This window comes from Pseudophryne corroboree, chromosome 1 (genome assembly GCF_028390025.1).
Source record: "Pseudophryne corroboree isolate aPseCor3 chromosome 1, aPseCor3.hap2, whole genome shotgun sequence".
NCBI classification, from domain to species: Eukaryota; Metazoa; Chordata; class Amphibia; order Anura; family Myobatrachidae; genus Pseudophryne; species Pseudophryne corroboree.
In genome coordinates, this window is record NC_086444.1 from 363,523,937 (window position 1) to 363,542,456 (window position 18,520).

Below are 18,520 nucleotides of genomic sequence, written 5' to 3' on the forward strand. Positions count from 1 at the left end.
AGCCCTGTTTCCCCTCTTACGTGTGCAGCAGAGGATAACAGTGATGAATGGGGCAGCCCAGAACATGATAAAGATGAATGCGGCAGAGATCTCTGGTTTGTCTTACTCTTCCCCTGCTCCTTAAATATAGGCAGGGGTGAGATTTGGGAAATCTATGTAAATGTGATGAGGGTGGATGCTGTGTACTCCTCCCCTACTTCCGACACAAAAACATACTGAACACCATGTAAAAGTGTAAAAGTGCAAAAATAGCTGACACAGGGCAAGTGCGCAAAGAATATTTCAATTTCAATTTTGGGAATGAGATTAGTGAAATAATATAAAGTTGTGGAGAAAGCACATTTTTACAGGGACATTCCTTGCATAAGAAAAGAACATTGCTACAGTATTTCCGTTCTGCAAAAGAGGCTGATCTACACTTGCCAACCTTTAGGCTGCCCCCTCTGAAAGGTAGCAGCCAGGTTGGTACTGGGGGTGTGGTAGCCAAACAAAAGTGGGCAGCACTAGGAGTGTGGTGAAATGACAGCGTCACTGTGGCTCCACTGTACTCCCACTTTACTAGAGAAGTTGTGGCGGGTGGCTCTGGAAAACATGCCCTCTCTGCCAGCGGTCAGGAACCCCACCCAAATTTGTCAGCCTTTCGGCCATACAAGGAGAGTAGGTACATATGAGGTGATCTATGCACCAGTTCTGAGCAGGATAAGAGCATGGAACTGGTACAGTCCTGTGCCTATGCTCTGCATTTACCAGCAAGTGTGTATTCAGCCATCCAGAAGAAATATAACTTTCCAAATACACTGTTTGACCAGCAATTGTTTGATAGACAGCATGTTCTCAGCCCGGGTCAAATACATCAACAGACAAAAACATGGCGATTCATTTGGTTTTATAATATTCAGTTACACCCAATTCTTATAACACTCCCACTGATTTCATGGAGTACAATGTTATGCTCATATTAGGACAAGGTACCAGCTAGAAGCTGATTAGCCTTATTTGGTGCTAATTCCAATTCTATTACACACAATGAGGTAAATTTACTAAGGTGGGAGTTTTCTTTAGAACTGGTGATGTTGCCTATAGCAACCAATCAGATTCTATCTATTATCTTCTAGAAGCAGCTTGATAAATGTTAAGTAGAATCTGATTGGTTGCCATGGGCAACATCACTAGTTCTAAAAAACTCCCACCTTAGTAAATTTACCCCAATGAGCCAGCTAAACTGTGTTAAAGGTACATGTATCTGATTAGTGAACTAATGTCTGTATAAAGGTCATCTATCTAACAAAGTGGATGGAGGGTTAGCCTTAATATATGATGGATATAGCTGTATACCTATTACATATGCGAGTGTATTGTATGAATAAAATAAATTATATTCCCTATGCACTTAGATATTTAACAATTGTATTGATCAAAGTTGGAAACACCCATCCTGATGCATATGAGCCGACTATTCCAGGATACTGGGGGACTCCTATAGAGACCTCTTACAATATTATGTAACTCATATGGGATGACAGATATTGCCATTTTTAAGATGGTATTTGCAGACCATAGATGGATAACTATGCCACCCCTTGTGTATTTTAAATGAGCTTTGGACATTTATTTTAAAACCCTGTCAGTTGGTTATTGGTAGAAAAAAATAGCTCCAAGAAGAAAAATATACAATTACTGCATAAATAATGCTTAAAATTAAAGAGTTTATTAAATAAGCATTTTAGATGCATAGTGTTTCAGTAAAAGGAGAGCAAGGGTCCATTTTTATAAAAATATTTGTGGCTTGTTCTCAGCAAACACCCATTTTGCAGGGTAACTGCAACTGTTTGGCATCACCTAAATGTATGAAGGGGATGTAGTTATGTGACTGGCGGAATACCGACGCCTACATCCAGCCCACTTGAAATCCCGACAGTCGACATGCCGACTAACAGGAACTATTCCCACTCGTGGGTGTCCACGACACCCAAAGAGTGGGAATAGATCCTGCGCTCGCCACTGAGCCCGCAAGGGTCTATGTTGCGCTCGCCCCCCTCCCACCACCGGTAAGGCAATACCAACACATGTGAAGGAGGGATCTCAACAAATATCTCCAATATCGGCATCAATTTCTCCATTCCTGACTGCAGCCACTGCCCCCCAGGTTTCTATGGGGGATGCAATGCTTTTTAATCGTTTCTCCCTCGTCAGTTTATCCATGTGTTTTTTAAAATAATTCTCCTACGGATAGTTAGGAGTCGATCACATTTAGTTTGTCACATCTGTATCTTGATTAACAGTAATTTTACTTTTAGCATAGTATTCAGTCCCCTTTTAATTAAGACACCCAATAATTACCTTCCATATTTATCTACTGCACACACACTTAATACTTACTTTATATAATCACACACATTAAACTATTTGAGACCTTATCCAGAGTGGAAGACCCTATTGATAGTGTCAATATGAAGTATTGTGATCTATTGCATTCTTTATGGTATTTTCACCTTCATTGATTGTCACTTCACTTTTAGTAACTCAGTTTTGTCCTTCCGTTAAGACACTTTATACTTACCTGTTAATACTTACCTAAACACACACACACACACACACACACACACACACACACACACACACACACACACACACACACACAATACTTACCCGATATTAGCACACAAATTATATAATTTGATTGCATGTAGTCATTATTGAATCTGCCGGAGATTTTATACAGAGTGTCTATGTTTAATACTGTGATCTATTATATATTTTATTGTGGTGTTACCATCCCGTGTAAGAGGGATATGGTAGGTCAGTGATGGCTAACCTTGACACTCCAGCTGTTGTTGAACTACACATCCCAGCATGCCCTGCATCAGTTTTAGCATGGCAAAATAGCAAAACTGTAGCAGGGCATGCTGGGATGTATAGTTGAACAACAGCTGGAGTGTCAAGGTTAGCCATCACTGTGCTAGGTGCATCTCCATCCATATATGGAACATCAGGTCGTAAAGGGACTACATCATAAAGGTCTCTAATTCAATAACACTAGCATCATGGGACATTAGGTATTATATTGCTACATCCTTTACACCACCAACACAATCCACCTAGTAGTTGCTTCTATTACTGTATATCTAATTAATTATCACATAATTCAGAATGTATTGGGGGATCCGCATACAAAACTTTATTAATAAATTATTGACATTAATGTTTCTTGACTACTATACATAAGAATGTCATTTAAGAACATTTGATGGATATATGGTCCCGAGTTTCTGTAAACTAAAATAATTTAAGGGAGATCACTCTGATAACAAACTTTAATCACTGATTTTATAAGTTATATATAAGGTTCCACTGAATACTCTCTTGAATGATTGCTGGTTATCTTTCCACTTTAATGAGATCATATCACTGGACTGGAGTTATACGCCAGTACCACTGTAATTATACGGCAGGATCACAGGAATTATACGCCAGTATCACAGGAATTATACGGCAATATCACAGGAATTATACGGCAATATCACTGTAATTATACGCCAGTATCACGGTAATTATATGGCAATATTACTGTCATTATACGGCAATATCACAGGAATTATACGCCAGTATTCCAAGAATTATACGGCATTATCACTGTAATTATACGCCAGTATCACGGGAATTATATGGCATTATCACAGGAATTATACACCAGTATCCAGAGAATTATACGGCAATATCACTGTAATTATACGCCAGTATCACGGGAATTATATGGCAATATCACTGTAATTATACAGCAATATCACAGAAATTATACGCCAGTATCCCAGGAATTAAACGCCAGTATACAGAGAATTATACAGCAATATCACTGTAATTATACGCCAGTATCACGGGAATTATACGGCAATATCACAGGAATTATACGGCAATATCACTGTAATTATACGCCAGTATCACGGGAATTATATGGCAATATCACTGTAATTATACAGCAATATCCCAGGAATTATACGCCAGTATCCCAGGAATTAAACGCCAGTATACAGAGAATTATACAGCAATATCACAGGAATTATACGCCAGTATCACGGGAATTATATGGCAATATCACAGGAATTATACGGCAATATCACTGTAATTATACGCCAGTATCACGGGAATTATATGGCAATATCACTGTAATTATACAGCAATATCCCAGGAATTATACGCCAGTATCCCAGGAATTAAACGCCAGTATACAGAGAATTATACAGCAATATCACTGTAATTATACGCCAGTATCACGGGAATTATATGGCAATATCACGGGAATTATACGGCAATATCACTGGTATTATACGCCAGTAACACTGGATATATGGCAGCACAGGACACCACCACTGTGACTGGTCACTGGACTGATGCTGCAAAAGAGAGACACTACCCCTGGTCTGATGCAAGACAACACAGCAAAACTGCAAGGGACTTATACAGCAATACTGGGGACATATAGCAGCAGAGGACACCACCACTGTGATTGGTCACTGGACTGATGCTGCACAAGAGAGACACTACCCCTGGTCTGATGCAAGACAACACAGCAAAACTGCAAGGGACTTATACAGCAGCCAGCAGCACTGGGGACATATAGCAGCAGAGGACTCCAACACTGTGACTGGCTGGACTGATGCAGCATAAGACACTGACTACACTGGACTGAGCAGCACAAGACAGCACTAGAATCGCCACCCCACTTTCCCACCCACACAGACACTGAGGACGGAGACACGCCCTCTCACTACACTCTCCGATACTGGAGTAAAAATGGCCGCAACGCGCGGCCCCTTATATGGAATCCAAATCCCGCTAGAATCCGACAGTGGGATGATGACGCTTTGCCTCGTTCTGGTTTCCGAGTCAGGTGGGAAAACCAGAGCCTGACTCGGACCCGGGCTCGTAACATGAAGTCCGGTAGGGTTCGGTTCACTGAGAACCGAACCCGCTCATCTCTCATAAAGACCCTTCATATTCAAAATTGACTGGATTTTCAATCTATTCATTTGATTTCCACTTACTGTAATATTAATTTATATATATTTATTAGAGATGAGCGGGTTCGGATCTCAGAGATCCATACCCTCCTGAACATCACGATCCGAGCCGGTAACCGAGTCCAGCTCGGGGGTTCACTACGGCTAGCTCGGGACTTCTCACAAGACTCAGATCCCAGAATGAGGCAAAGCGTCATCATCCCGCAGTCGCTTGCGGGTTTTGGATTCCATATACGGTGCCGTATGTCGCCGCCATTTTCACGCAGGACTTGGAGTGTGAGGGAGACAGACCTCTGTCTCTCTGTGGGTGGTGGCATTGGGTGGGATCAGTGTGTGCTCTTTAGTGGTGCTGTCCTGTGTGCTGTTAGGGGTGCTGTCCTGTCACTGTGGTGTCCTGTGCTATTAGGGGTGCTGCAGCTGTACATGGGTGTTGCTGTCCTGTCACTGTGGTGTCCTGTGCTGTTAGGGATGCTGTCCTGTCACTGTGTTGTCCTGTGCTGTTAGGGATGCTGTCCTGTCACTGTGTTGTCCTGTGCTGTTAGTGGTGCTGCATCTGTACATGGGTGTTGCTGTCCTGTCACTGTGCTGTACAGGGGCACTGTCCTGTAAAAAATACAGGGGTGTTGTAAAGGTACACTGGCCCTGTCTTGTATGCTGTAAAATTACAGGGGTGCTGTGAAAATAAAAGTAGACTGGTTCTGTCTTGTATGCTGTAAAAATACAGGGTTGATGTGAAAATAAAGGTACCCTGGCCCTGTCTTGTATGCTGTAAAAATACAGGGGTGCTGTTGTTAAAATAAAGGTACACTGGCCCTGTCTTGTATGCTGTAAAATGATGGGGTGATGTTAAAATACAGGGGTGCTGGCCATGTCCCGTATGCTGTGAAAATACAGGGGTGCTGTGAAAATACAGGGTTGATGGTTCTGTCTTATATGCTGTAAAAATACAGTGGTGCTGTGAAAATAAATGTACACTGGCCCTGTCTTGTATGCTTTAAAACTACAGGGGTGCTGTGAAAATAAATGTGCACTGGTCCTGTCTTGTATGCTGTAAAAATACAGGGGTGCTGTGAAAATAAATGTACACTGGCCCTGTCTTGTATGCTGTAAAACTACAGGGGTGCTGTGAAAATAAATGTTCACTGGCCCTGTCTTGTATGCTGTAAAAATACAGGGGTGCTGTGAAAATAAATGTACACTGGCCCTGTCTTGTATGCTGTAAAAATACAGGGGTGCTGTGAAAATAAATGTACACTGGCCCTGTCCTGTATGGTGTAAAAATACAGGGGTGCTGTGAAAATAAAGGGGCACTGTTCTGTGTGCTGTAATAATAAAGGGTGCTGTCCTGTGAAATGGAGATTATTTATTTGGAGGAAAATATAGTGAAAGATCAGGAACCACTTTCAGTTCCTAGTAATAATAATAATAATAATAATAATAATAATAATAATAATAATAATAATTTTATTTATATAGCACTCTTTCTCCAACAGGACTCAGTACTAGTGCTGAAGCTGCTGCTGCCACCAGTCATGACATTGACAATGCAATTCCATCAACGTTGTCTGCTAAGACCGATGCCCAATGTCATAGAGGGCATGTGAAATCCAAGAAGAAAAATTAATCTGTTAAGAAACGTAAAATTGGCAATATGCCATTCACGACACAAAGTGGCAAGGAAAGGCTAAGGCTTTGGCCTATGTTCATGACTGGTGGTTCAGTTTCTCATGAAGATGGAAGCCCTCCTCCCTCTTGAAAAACTAAAATAATAAAGCTTGTTAAAACACAGGAAAAAACAACTGTGCATTCAGAGATATCACAAATAGGGAGGCCAATCCCGGGCCATTTTTTCAATCCCGGGATTCGGGAGGCTGCACAGAGGGAGAGAGGATCATGTGTGTAAGTAATAGTACTTACTATTAGATGGGCGGCAACCATTAACACACTGAAGGCGACGGCATTTCAAATGAAGCGCCGGCCGCCAGCCAACCAGAGCTGGCGGACCGGCAGCAAATCAGGGAAGCGGCCGCTGCAGCTTCCCTGATTTGCTGCCGGTCCGCCAGCTCTGATTGGCTGGCGGCCAGCGCTACATTTGAAGTGCCGCGCGCGTTCAATTTGTTCATGGCTGCTGCCCGCCTAAATGAGTAAGTACTATTACTTACACACCCACCCTCCCGCCGCCGCGCATGCGCAGTATAATCCCGTGAATCCCGGGATTGGATGCTCCAATCCCGGGATTCAAATCCCGGCATTTTTGGGCCCAAATCCCGGGATCCCGCCGATCCCGATCCCGGGATTGGCCTCCCTAATCACAAATCCCCAAGTAGAGTCCAAGTGTGTCCGCGGTTGTGATGTCTATGCCTGACCTTTCCAAGGCTGTATGGGAAGAGGAGGCTCCTTCCATCATTTGCACGCCCTCTGTAAGTGCTGGGAGGAGCACCGCCAGTCCAGTTGCTGATATTGAGATTGAGGATGTCAATGCAGAAGTATACCAGGATGAGGAGTATATTGGTGTAGCTGGTGCTGAGGAGGAAGTTGACGATGAGGATTCTGATTGTGATGTGCAGTGGCGTAACTTCATACCAGGTGCCCGGAGGCAAAAGAGATGATGGTGACCCCCCACAGTGGCTCTGCCCTAACACAATCTCCTTAACGAACCCTAAACATATAGTACTTGCCTACTCTCACGGAATGGCTGGAATTCTCCCGAAAATCGGGTGCCACTCCTGGCAGCCCAGTAAAGTAGGCAGGTCTCCTGGAGCTGGTTTACACCCACCACCTTCCTCCGCAGTCTCCTGCATCATCCCCCTTGGCTGCCAACTCACCCCCGCAGCCAGCGCATATGGAGGAAAAGTAATGTGGGCATTGTAGAGCGGGGAACGGGGCTGCAATGAAGTGATCGCATCTCCATTCCTCCGTACCGCCACCATATGCTAGAACTGTGGAGATGTGTCCGGTCCCCCGAGACACATCCCATCAGCAGCACGCAGGGGATCTGTGTCCCCTGCAGAAGTGTGTGCGGGGCAGCGCTGGGGCAGTTGGTCTGCCTCCAGCATTTGTCCGTGGGCAGGAGCGGCGGGTGTCCGGTGCAGGGATTACCCTCTTCCCTGCACCGGACCGGAGGCTGCGGGGTAGCTTAAATGTTGGCGCCCTCCGGGAGCCAATCGCGGCTCCCGGAGCGGCAGCCAATCAGAGAGGGACGCGGCGAGCCAATCGGCGCTCGCCACGTCATAGGCCCCGCCCCCGGCATCTGACGTCAGACGCCGGGCGGGAGCCTAAAGACAGGACGGCGCGCAGGAGCGCGAGGAGAAGAGACGCCGGGCGGGAGCCTGAAGACAAGACGGCGCGCAGGGGCGCGAGGAGAAGATACGCCGGGCGGGAGCCAAAGACAGCGCGCGCGCGGAAGAGCGCGAAGAAGAGGAAAGCGGTCGGGCTCCTGAAGGAAGATGTCCAGCGGCGGCTGGACGCGGAGCAGCGGAGGCGACGCCGCTGGCCAGGACGGGTCAGCGGCAGAAGAGGACGCTGGAGTTCCCTGGAGCAGGTGAGGCCTCGGTGAGGCAACATTCACCCCCTCCCCTTTTCCTCCCTCAACCACCAGGGACGGGCACTAGGCCCGGGACACAATTCAGGCACTAGGCCTGTTGCGCAGATAGGAGTTTGGGGGTCACCATTGGAGTAGGTGGTTTGGGCATTAGGCCCAAGCCACCACAAAGCGGCACAGTTAGGGAGGCGTTAGGCCCGGGGGCATATCAGGCAATAGGCCTGCGGGGCATTAGAGGGCGTTAGGCCCTAGTGTATTTTGGCCAATTAGGGAATATTAAGGTGACCCTGGGCACAAGGCCCAGGTCACCCAACGGGCAACAAGTTAGGCAGGCGCTAGGCCCGTGGGTGAAGTCAGGCCTCCGGCCTGTGTGCAGCTAGGGGGCGCTAGGCCCAGTGAATAAGACCCCCGAGGTGAATAAAGGTGGCACTGGGCACTAGGCCCAGGCCACCCTGAGGTGTTAGGTAGGCGGGCCCGCTCAGCCTGAGCCCCCAAGAAGAGAGTACGGTAGGTGGGTGAGCTGTGCGGCCCCCACTACTGGGTGTTCTGAGTCGGGTAACTAAAGGGACCGTACCGTCGCTTGCATTGTGTATCGTGATGTATGTTACCGTGCGGGGCAAAGTGTGAGCTCGTTAAGTGTGTTTAGTTTTGTTGCACCACACCCACAGAGCTAGTTCGAGGGCTCTGCCGTTGTAGTTAGTATAGGGTGTGACACTAGGTTAGAGTTAGGCCCTGCACGGCTGTTTGCTTGTTTGTTTACCTCCTTACAGGGACCTGTAAGAGAAGAAGACGTTCGCAGTGCGAAACTGACGGTGAGTAACATCTGTGTGCGTTTGTCCCTTGTCTGTCCCCGAGCGCCGGAATCGGGATTGCTCACGGACGTGAGAATCCTTTTCATCACACTATGTGCGAGAGCGCGAGTGTGTGAAATCTGGGTGGCTGAGGCTTTGTGCCGGTGATGACCTTTCACCCAACCGGTGAAGGTCGCGGTCACCCCTGGGGTATCCCCTGTTCCAGTGGAAGAAGGGTCGATACCCCCTTTAAGGTAAACTATTCTCTCCTCAGCTCGGTCGTCGGTCAGCTCCGAGAGGGAATCGCCGTGTCCGGATCCGATTGAAGATTGCCAGGTCCGTTGAAGGTTCCGGTACCTGAAGGTGAGAGAGAGCGGCGCCTGGTGAGTACCGACTTTACACCTGCACGGCAGCAGGCACCACCACACCACAGCCGCACCTCTCACACTTGGCGTAGTCGGCAGGATCAGAGAGACCGGATCACGGACACGATGTGGAACGCCACCAAGAAGACCTCCCTGCAGATGGCTCTGGAACAGACTCACCCACGGACGCGTGCGGACCAGAGCGACTGGGTGATGGTGTCTGGGGCAGACCTCCTGAAGATAGTGCAGCGGTCGGTCCAGCGTGGAAAAGAAGAGCGCCGGGAGAAGGGGCGCAAGAAGGCCGCTGTGAGGCCCTGCAAGAAATGTCGGCAAACGGGGCACTTTGCTGACAAGTGTACGTGGCGAGAGACGTCCCCAAAGAAGGTGGTCCAGGAAGCGGAACGAAGACGTCAGCAGGGCCAAGTGAAGAAGGAGTCCTGGTGTTTGCTCTGCGGAAACTACGGGCATGAGCATAACAGCTGTCCCTGGGACGAAGAGTTGAGCGAAGACGAGCTTGATCCCCGGTGTGAAAGCTGTGGGGATCCCCGACATCGGCTCCTGGAATGCCCATGGACGGAAGACAGGACGGACTACAAGGCCACTGTGAAGCAGCTGACGGAATCTCGTCAGCAGCTTTGGGACCGGGTGGCTGCAGAGCCTGTGTGTGCGCTCTGCGAGGAGAGAGGACATGCGCTTCCCGATTGTCCGTGGAATGAAGACCGGATGATTGCAGATGGTCGCGCCCAGAGATGGGAGGAGGAAACCAGGGAAATGGAGCGGAAGACCCTGCTTGAAGTTAGTTCGCAGGTGCCCATTTCCTCTGAGCCAGAACCAACGGGTGGAGATTCCTCAGCGAAGGAGGTGGACCAGGAACCCGTCTTGGAGAAGGTGGCAGTGGCCCTCCCTTGTTGGAAGTGTCGGCGACCAGGACATGCGGCCAGTGAGTGCCCCTGGGAAGATGCCGCGGACCTACTCTGTCCCAAGAAAGTGACCCCAGTAAGGCAGAATCCTTTCCCGCATCAGACGGAGGTGGACGACTGGGAGGTGAAGAGACCACGCTGCGAAGAAAAGCGTGAAGACCCAGTGACGGAGATGTCCGGAATCTCCCCGCGATGGAACCATCCACGACCAGGACGTGTGGAACAGGAGTGTCCTGGGTACCAAGAGATGCCAGCGGAAACTAAGGAGTACGCTGAGGAAGTAAAGAATCCAGCGGAAGCGAAGGAGTACGCTGAGGAAACAGAGGTGCCAGCGGAAAGGACTAAGTACGCTGAGGAGGAAAATAGTCCCCTAGTCCAGGTATCGGTGGAGGAGGACTCGGACTACGGTGAGCTGTCCGCCGACGAATCCCTCCCAGAACAGATGGAGGACGACTCTGGCATCGGAAGCGCCGACGAGAGTGACTGGCAGGATCGGGTGGAGTCATGCTCCCAGTTGAATGCCCTCCGTGAAGAGGAGGAGATAGTCCTGGAGCAAGAGTACCTGCCGGGAGTGCCGAAATGGACGGACGTACGGGGACAGGATCGTGATGCCGTGGGAGGACCCGTTCCAGAGGAAGACACAGGACCTTTGGAGATGCCCCACGAGGAAATTCGACATATGATGGCTGTCGCCCGGGAGGAAATGGATGCACCGGAGGATTCCGCTGTTGGGTGGTGGTCGGTACCACGCCCTGAAGACAGGGACGATATCCCAGACGATCTGGAAGGCCAGGAGTGGGGGACTGCTGTCCCCGTGGAGGAAGATTCCCCTTGGTGGCCCACGTTGAGCGACCGTGGGGAGATGCCACTTCCCCAGAGGATCCACCGATGGAGGTCAGGAGGAACGAAGAAGAGGAACCCGGAGCTGGAGGTGGAAGGATGTGGGGTCACAGCCTGTCCGGGCTGGACCCTTGAACACAACCTCGCCGGAGGGACCTCGGAATTCCCTGACCCGCGGACAATGGACGGCGTGGAGATCTTTGTAGGGACTACAAAGGAAAAAGGGGGGGGGAAATGTGGAGATGTGTCCGGTCCCCCGAGACACATCCCATCAGCAGCACGCAGGGGATCTGTGTCCCCTGCGGAAGTGTGTGCGGGGCAGCGCTGGGGCAGTTGGTCTGCCCCCAGCGTTTGTCCGTGGGCAGGAGCGGCGGGTGTCCGGTGCAGGGATTACCCTCTTCCCTGCACCGGACCGGAGGCTGCGGGGTAGCTTAAATGTTGGCGCCCTCCGGGAGCCAATCGCGGCTCCCGGAGCGGCAGCCAATCAGAGAGGGACGCGGCGAGCCAATCGGCGCTCGCCGCGTCATAGGCCCCACCCCCGGCGTCTGACGTCAGACGCCGGGCGGGAGCCTGAAGACAGGACGGCGCGCAGGAGCGCGAGGAGAAGAGACGCCGGGCGGGAGCCTGAAGACAGGACGGCGCGCAGGAGCGCGAGGAGAAGATACACCGGGCGGGAGCCGAAGACAGCGCGCGCGCGGAAGAGCGCGAAGAAGAGGAAAGCGGTCGGGCTCCTGAAGGAAGATGTCCAGCGGCGGCTGGACGCGGAGCAGCGGAGGCGACGCCGCTGGCCAGGACGGGTCAGCGGCAGAAGAGGACGCTGGAGTTCCTAGGAGCAGGTGAGGCCTCGGTGAGGCAACATTCACCCCCTCCCCTTTTCCTCCTTCGACCACCATGGACGGGCACTAGGCCCGGGGCACAATTCAGGCACTAGGCCTGTTGCGCAGATAGGAGTTTGGGGGTCACCATTGGAGTAGGTGGTTTGGGCATTAGGCCCAAGCCACCACGAAGCGGCACAGTTAGGCGGGCGTTAGGCCTGGGGGCATATCAGGCAATAGGCCTGCGGGGCATTAGAGGGCGTTAGGCCCTAGTGTATTTTGGCCAATTAGGGAATATTAAGGTGACCCTGGGCACAAGGCCCAGGTCACCCAACGGGCAACAAGTTAGGCGGGCGCTAGGCCCGTGGGTGAAGTCAAGCCTCCGGCCTGTGTGCAGCTAGGGGGCGCTAGGCCCAGTGAATAAGACCCCCGAGGTGAATAAAGGTGGCACTGGGCACTAGGCCCAGGCCACCCTGAGGTGTTAGGTAGGCAGGCCCGCTCAGCCTGAGACCCCAAGAAGAGAGTACGGTAGGTGGGTGAGCTGTGCGGCCCCCACTACTGGGTGTTCTGAGTCGGGTAACTAAAGGGACCGTACCGTCGCTTGCATTGTGTATCGTGATGTATGTTACCGTGCGGGGCAAAGTGTGAGCTCGTTAAGTGTGTTTAGTTTTGTTGCACCACACCCACAGAGCTAGTTCGAGGGCTCTGCCGTTGTAGTTAGTATAGGGTGTGACACTAGATTAGAGTTAGGCCCTGCACGGCTGTTTGCTTGTTTGTTTACCTCCTTACAGGGACCTGTAAGAGAAGAAGACGTTCGCAGTGCGAAACTGACGGTGAGTAACATCTGTGTGCGTTTGTCCCTTGTCTGTCCCCGAGCGCCGGAATCGGGATTGCTCACGGACGTGAGAATCCTTTTCATCACACTACGTGCGAGAGCGCGAGTGTGTGAAATCTGGGTGGCTGAGGCTTTGTGCCGGTGATGACCTTTCACCCAACCGGTGAAGGTCGCGGTCACCCCTGGGGTATCCCCTGTTCCAGTGGAAGAAGGGTCGATACCCCCTTTAAGGTAAACTATTCTCTCCTCAGCTCGGTCGTCGGTCAGCTCCGAGAGGGAATCGCCGTGTCCGGATCCGATTGAAGATTGCCAGGTCCGTTGAAGGTTCCGGTACCTGAAGGTGAGAGAGAGCGGCGCCTGGTGAGTACCGACTTTACACCTGCACGGCAGCAGGCACCATCACACCGCAGCCGCACCTCTCACAGAACCATAACCCCTGTTGTGCCGACCTGGCTGCCCCCTACTGGAAAGTGGGCATGTATGCCCTAACCCTATATAGCTCATTCGACCAATCACAATATTACATCAGTTTAAAACACGGTTTTAAGAACCGGGCAGTGGCTGGTAAAATGCATCCATACAATTTTAATTATGCTGTTCCACAAATTATAGGTCTGAGAAGGCTCCATTTTTTTTATAAAGTTTTATTGGTCGATTTACAGTGATAAACAATGCCAGTGTGTTACAATAGCAAAGAGAAACAACATATTACAACATGGTACACAACAAAGCAATAATATGACATTCAAATGAGTAAACCTTTTTTAGTTTTTAAGTGAGACGACAGAGATAGAACAAGAGAAGAAAAAGTCCTCTAGGTCTACGGTGTGGCCAACCAGCCTAGGGGAGTGAGAGAGCAGGGAAAACAAAGATAGGAAGAGACAAAATAGAGGGCAAAAGGGGAAATAGATAGAAGAGGAGGGGGGGGGGGATCCGAGTGGCGGGGTCTGGGCAACCAACAGAAAAATAAGGGTGCGTAGCATAATTAGCTACAGAATGGGGAGTGGGAATTTTGAGAAATGAGCCAGGGTGCCCAGACCTTATCAAACGCCCTGGGGGATTGTCTAATGACACTGGTCATATATTTAATCTTCTAAACGTACCAAATATGAGCGACAACGGATTGTAGGGATGGTGAGGAGGGCAAACTCCAGGCCTTTGCAATTTGACATGTCTTGGCAGTAGCCACATGACGTAATAACTTATTCTGATGTTTAGTTAAAGTCAAGAGTTCTAGAGGCAGAAGAAAGTATTTAGGGTCCAAGGGGATTGGGGTGGAGAATAGGAGCGAAAGAAGTCGGACTACTTCCTTCCATAAAGGTACGAGTTTCGGGCAGGTCCACCAAATATGCATGTACGTCCCCTAAGAAGCGCACCCCCTCCAGCAGCCGTCCGTAACGTCAGGGTACATTGCCTTCAAACGAGAGGGTACGTAGTACCAACGATATAACAGTTTATACACATTCTCCTTAATCCTAACACAGATAGAGCTAGAGGACACATTACTCCATATTTCTTCCCACTCCTCCTCATCCAGAGTGACACCCGGAGAAGGCTCCATTTTTTAAAGAAAATATTTAAAAACGAATCAATACACATTTCAATAAACTCAGCGCACCCGCTGACATTCAGACTCTTAATTTAGGAGATATACCAACAGTATTTAAATATATCACAGCCACAATACATGGGTATAGTGTTTAACATAATCATTTACTACACACAATAGATTACATATATAACATAAATATATATAGCCCAAATACATTAAAAATACGACAACGGTAAATAACATGGCAAACTATAAATACAAGTATACAGATTCTTATATTCTCGACATTAACATGAATATTTCTGTAGAGGTTGAGATCAGACAGATGGTGGGTGATTACTAGATACTTTTAGTAGAAGCAACATTGTTGCCATTTCTGTTACAACCGATCTTCAGTGCAGGAAGCATTCTACCACATTCATCTGCTACTGCTCTTCTGGCTCCCGTCCGCTCTCCTCTCTGCACACCCGACCTGCATACCGCACTGTTTTCCGGCTTCTGGCTCCTCTGCCAGACCCAGTCAGGGTCGCAGACGCATGTTTGGTGACGAACACTGAGTCCAGGTCACTGGATTGGACTGGAGCACCACTTATGACGATTGATGCTCCTCTGTAAAAGCAGGAAGGACACAGCACGGGGAGGTGCTCCCTTCAGGATAGGAACCCGGCGGCAAAAGACTCCATCGTCTCCGGCAGTTCCGCCCCTGGTGATGTGGTATGTTTGAATAAGGCACCAGTGGAGACAGTTGTTGGCCATGTGATGAAAAAGCCCATTGTCATGCCTGGGCAAAATAAACACAAATAGGAATACTGATAAAGGTGCGCAATAATACCATAAGTGCAGCTCAAAGTCTGTAAATAAAGTAAACATCCATATTACTCAAAAATGGAAAAATGTAATTGAAATATACACACAGACAAAAGCACATATGAGATAGCCAATAGTGTATTACCACTAATCGGTTTCCTCATTTGTCTGTGCCTGCACAGAAAGTCTTGAAACCGGAACCAAGATGGCGTTTGCGTTCCACTTTTCTGGAAGTTCGTCATTTTGCGTTCCAACGACGTTCCATTAATCCGGAGATTGTTCCAGTTAACCAGCAAGCATATGTTTACATTCCAGCAGCTTGCCGAAGACCCCGGTGTCATCATGGATTTTAGGTATATATACTTTGTCCCTAGAGCCTACACCACGCTTCTGACGAAAGATGTACACATCCAAAATGTTATTTTGGATCCTCCTTTTGCTGTGCTGTCTTGTACGGACTGTGCTGGTGCTGATCTCTCCATCAAGACTGGGGAATCAGTATTTCATTGTAACATCTTGGAAATTCTGGGTCCTTCAGCTGCTGCTATCTTCCCATTGTGGGATTTTGTTACATGCTGTTACCAAGTCTATTTGTTGTAAGTGCAACCTGTAATTAAAACTGTTGCACTATTTGCTTTTTTAACCTCTTCCATATACATGTGACCGCTGAGTCCATGTGAAAAGGAGAGGCATCTCTTACAGATGTGCCACCAGCAATTTGAGAATACCATATCTCCATCTGTGACCTATTTATGGGGCATCATCAGAATTACAGCGACAAATTGCCATCTACTGTTTTGGTGATATCATTTTTATGTTTATGGGTGGAATTACCATTGTCTCAAATTATTCACACTATTGTCTATCTCATATGCGCTTTTATCTGTTTGTATATTTAAATTCTATTATGCCTGGACAAAATACCAAAGAATCCACCTCTTCGGTGTGGAATTATTTCTCTGTGAGGATGAGGATATAAACACTGAAGAGGGTGAGGAATCGGAGGATGAGGACAACATCTTGCCTCTGTAGAGCCAGTTTGTGCAAGGAGAGATTAATTGCTTGACGTTCAAGATGGAATCTGCGACAGGGTCTGCCCCCAAACAAAACAATAATTTCAGCACAGTCGTGTAGCAGACCCTGTCGCTGAAATAATTGGTTTATTAAAGTGGCATTTCCTGTTTATACAACATAAGGGTGGGTTTGGAGGGACCAAGGACAATTCCATCTTAACGTCTTTTCTTTGTCTGCCACATCATTCCATGGATGCTGCCCTATATGGGGTGGTGCCCCTCTGCCCTATCAGTCCAGGGGTGCTGCCCCCCTGCCATTTAAATCCAGGCGTGCTGTTGCCTGTCTGCTGTACTGTGTAATTCTCCAGGGGTGATGCCTATGCTGTATAAGTCCAGGGTGTTGCCTATCTGCTGTATAAGTTTAGGGGTGCTGCCTATCTGCTGTATAAATCTAGAGGCACTGCCATATAATTCCAGGGGTGCTGCTGTACTTGATCCTAGGTTTAAATTAAAGTCTAGAGCAGAATATGAAACAAGCTTCAACATCACATCCAGATTTATGAAAACATATAGCTGCAAAGGTGAAAATGGAAATTGCAATTTTGACTAAGTGCTTTTCAATAAAGTGGGGAGAGACCACATTTGTGGCCAAAGTCAGTCAGACTCAGAAGAGACAGAATCATAATCCAGCGGAACGTGACATGGCAACATCTCCTACTTCATTTTCTTCATTTATTTAAAAATAAAATATGAATAAAATAAACACAATACAGACACACAGGTTTGCTTACATGCGTGTAACTGGGATACACAGGTATGCTTACATGCGTGTAACTGGGAGCTGTGAAAAAAGCAAATAAGGCATTTGCCACAAAATATGTAAATAAAAATGCAACTAAAAAATGGAAAAAAAGAAACCCACAAGATTTTCACAAAATAAGTCTCCAGACTCCGTGGAGGTGAAAATATCCAATTTGGATCCTGTGGTATTAACCAGTTTATTTGCATCCCAGCATTAAATCTGAGATTATCGTAATCCCTGAAAATGGAGAAGGGGGTACAAATTCGGAGGCTTTGGCCCCTAGTTTTTCAGTTTGTCTAGTAATGTGGTAATTATACATTTCCTTGGTTAAAGTCCTTTCTGTTCCACACCAAAATAGGAGTGGAAGTGAAAGCCTGTGTGTTGTTCCTGATTGCGTATGACTCTCTAATTTTTAATAATCTTCTTGACACTGTCCTCTTCCTCTTGCTTCTTCTCATAATGTGAAAAGTCATCAAATTTGGAGGTAGTATGTTTGTAGCTACGTGTAGCTATGATTCGGAGAACTTGGCGAGCTTTTTCCAGGAGGACTACCTGTCACTGACATGATGGGTTTATTAAACTGTGCATATCCTGTTTAAACAACATAAGGGAGGATGGGAGGGCCCAAGGACAATTCCATCTTGTACCTTTTTTCCTTGCATTATGTGCTCTTTGGGGCCTAGTTTTGAAATCTACCATCCTGTCTGCCACTGCAGTGCCACTCCTAGATGGGCCACGTGTTTGTGCCGCCCACTTGTGTCGCTTAGCTTAGTCATCCAGCTACCTCGCTACATCCTTTTGGCATAAAAACAATATTGTGAGGTGTTCAGAATAGACTGGAAATGAGTGGAGATGTATGTTGACACCGTTGTTATGGTGACACGTCTGCCGGAAGTGAAGTAGATGCATAGCTGCATCCATCACGATATGCTATGCGTTCCACCGGATAGCGGTGAAACGCACACCGGCTACAGGCAGTGGCAAACGCAGGATTTCTTGAGGGGGGGGGGGGGCGGTTCCAAATGCAGTCCACAATTTCCCACTCTGTGGAACATTGGAGCAAGTGCAGGAGTCTGGGGGAGCGGTAGAAGAAACTAGTAACGACTCTGAACATTGGTCTTTTTATACACTGTATACTCTATGGAATACAGTATTTATATTTAACCCTATAGATGGTCTCTAGTATAGGCTGTATCAAACATACTTAAATAATATAAATAA

The 18,520-nt window shown here is 48.2% G+C and overlaps 1 protein-coding gene across 10 annotated transcripts in view; it reads right to left on the minus strand.

Annotated features, from left to right (window-relative positions):
* Positions 1-18,520, minus strand: part of IGLL1 (immunoglobulin lambda like polypeptide 1) — a 687,880-nt gene that overhangs the window by 59,106 nt on the left and 610,254 nt on the right. For 2 of the 10 annotated variants that reach the window (XM_063912978.1, XM_063912979.1), the window contains exon 1: positions 21-107. The exons of the other annotated variants lie outside the window; for them this stretch is intronic. In XM_063912978.1, the coding sequence (XP_063769048.1) occupies positions 21-66 (46 nt within the window). In that variant the 5' untranslated portion in view covers positions 67-107. Of the gene's footprint in view, positions 1-20; positions 108-18,520 lie in introns of those variants that run through there. 10 annotated transcript variants of the gene reach the window in all.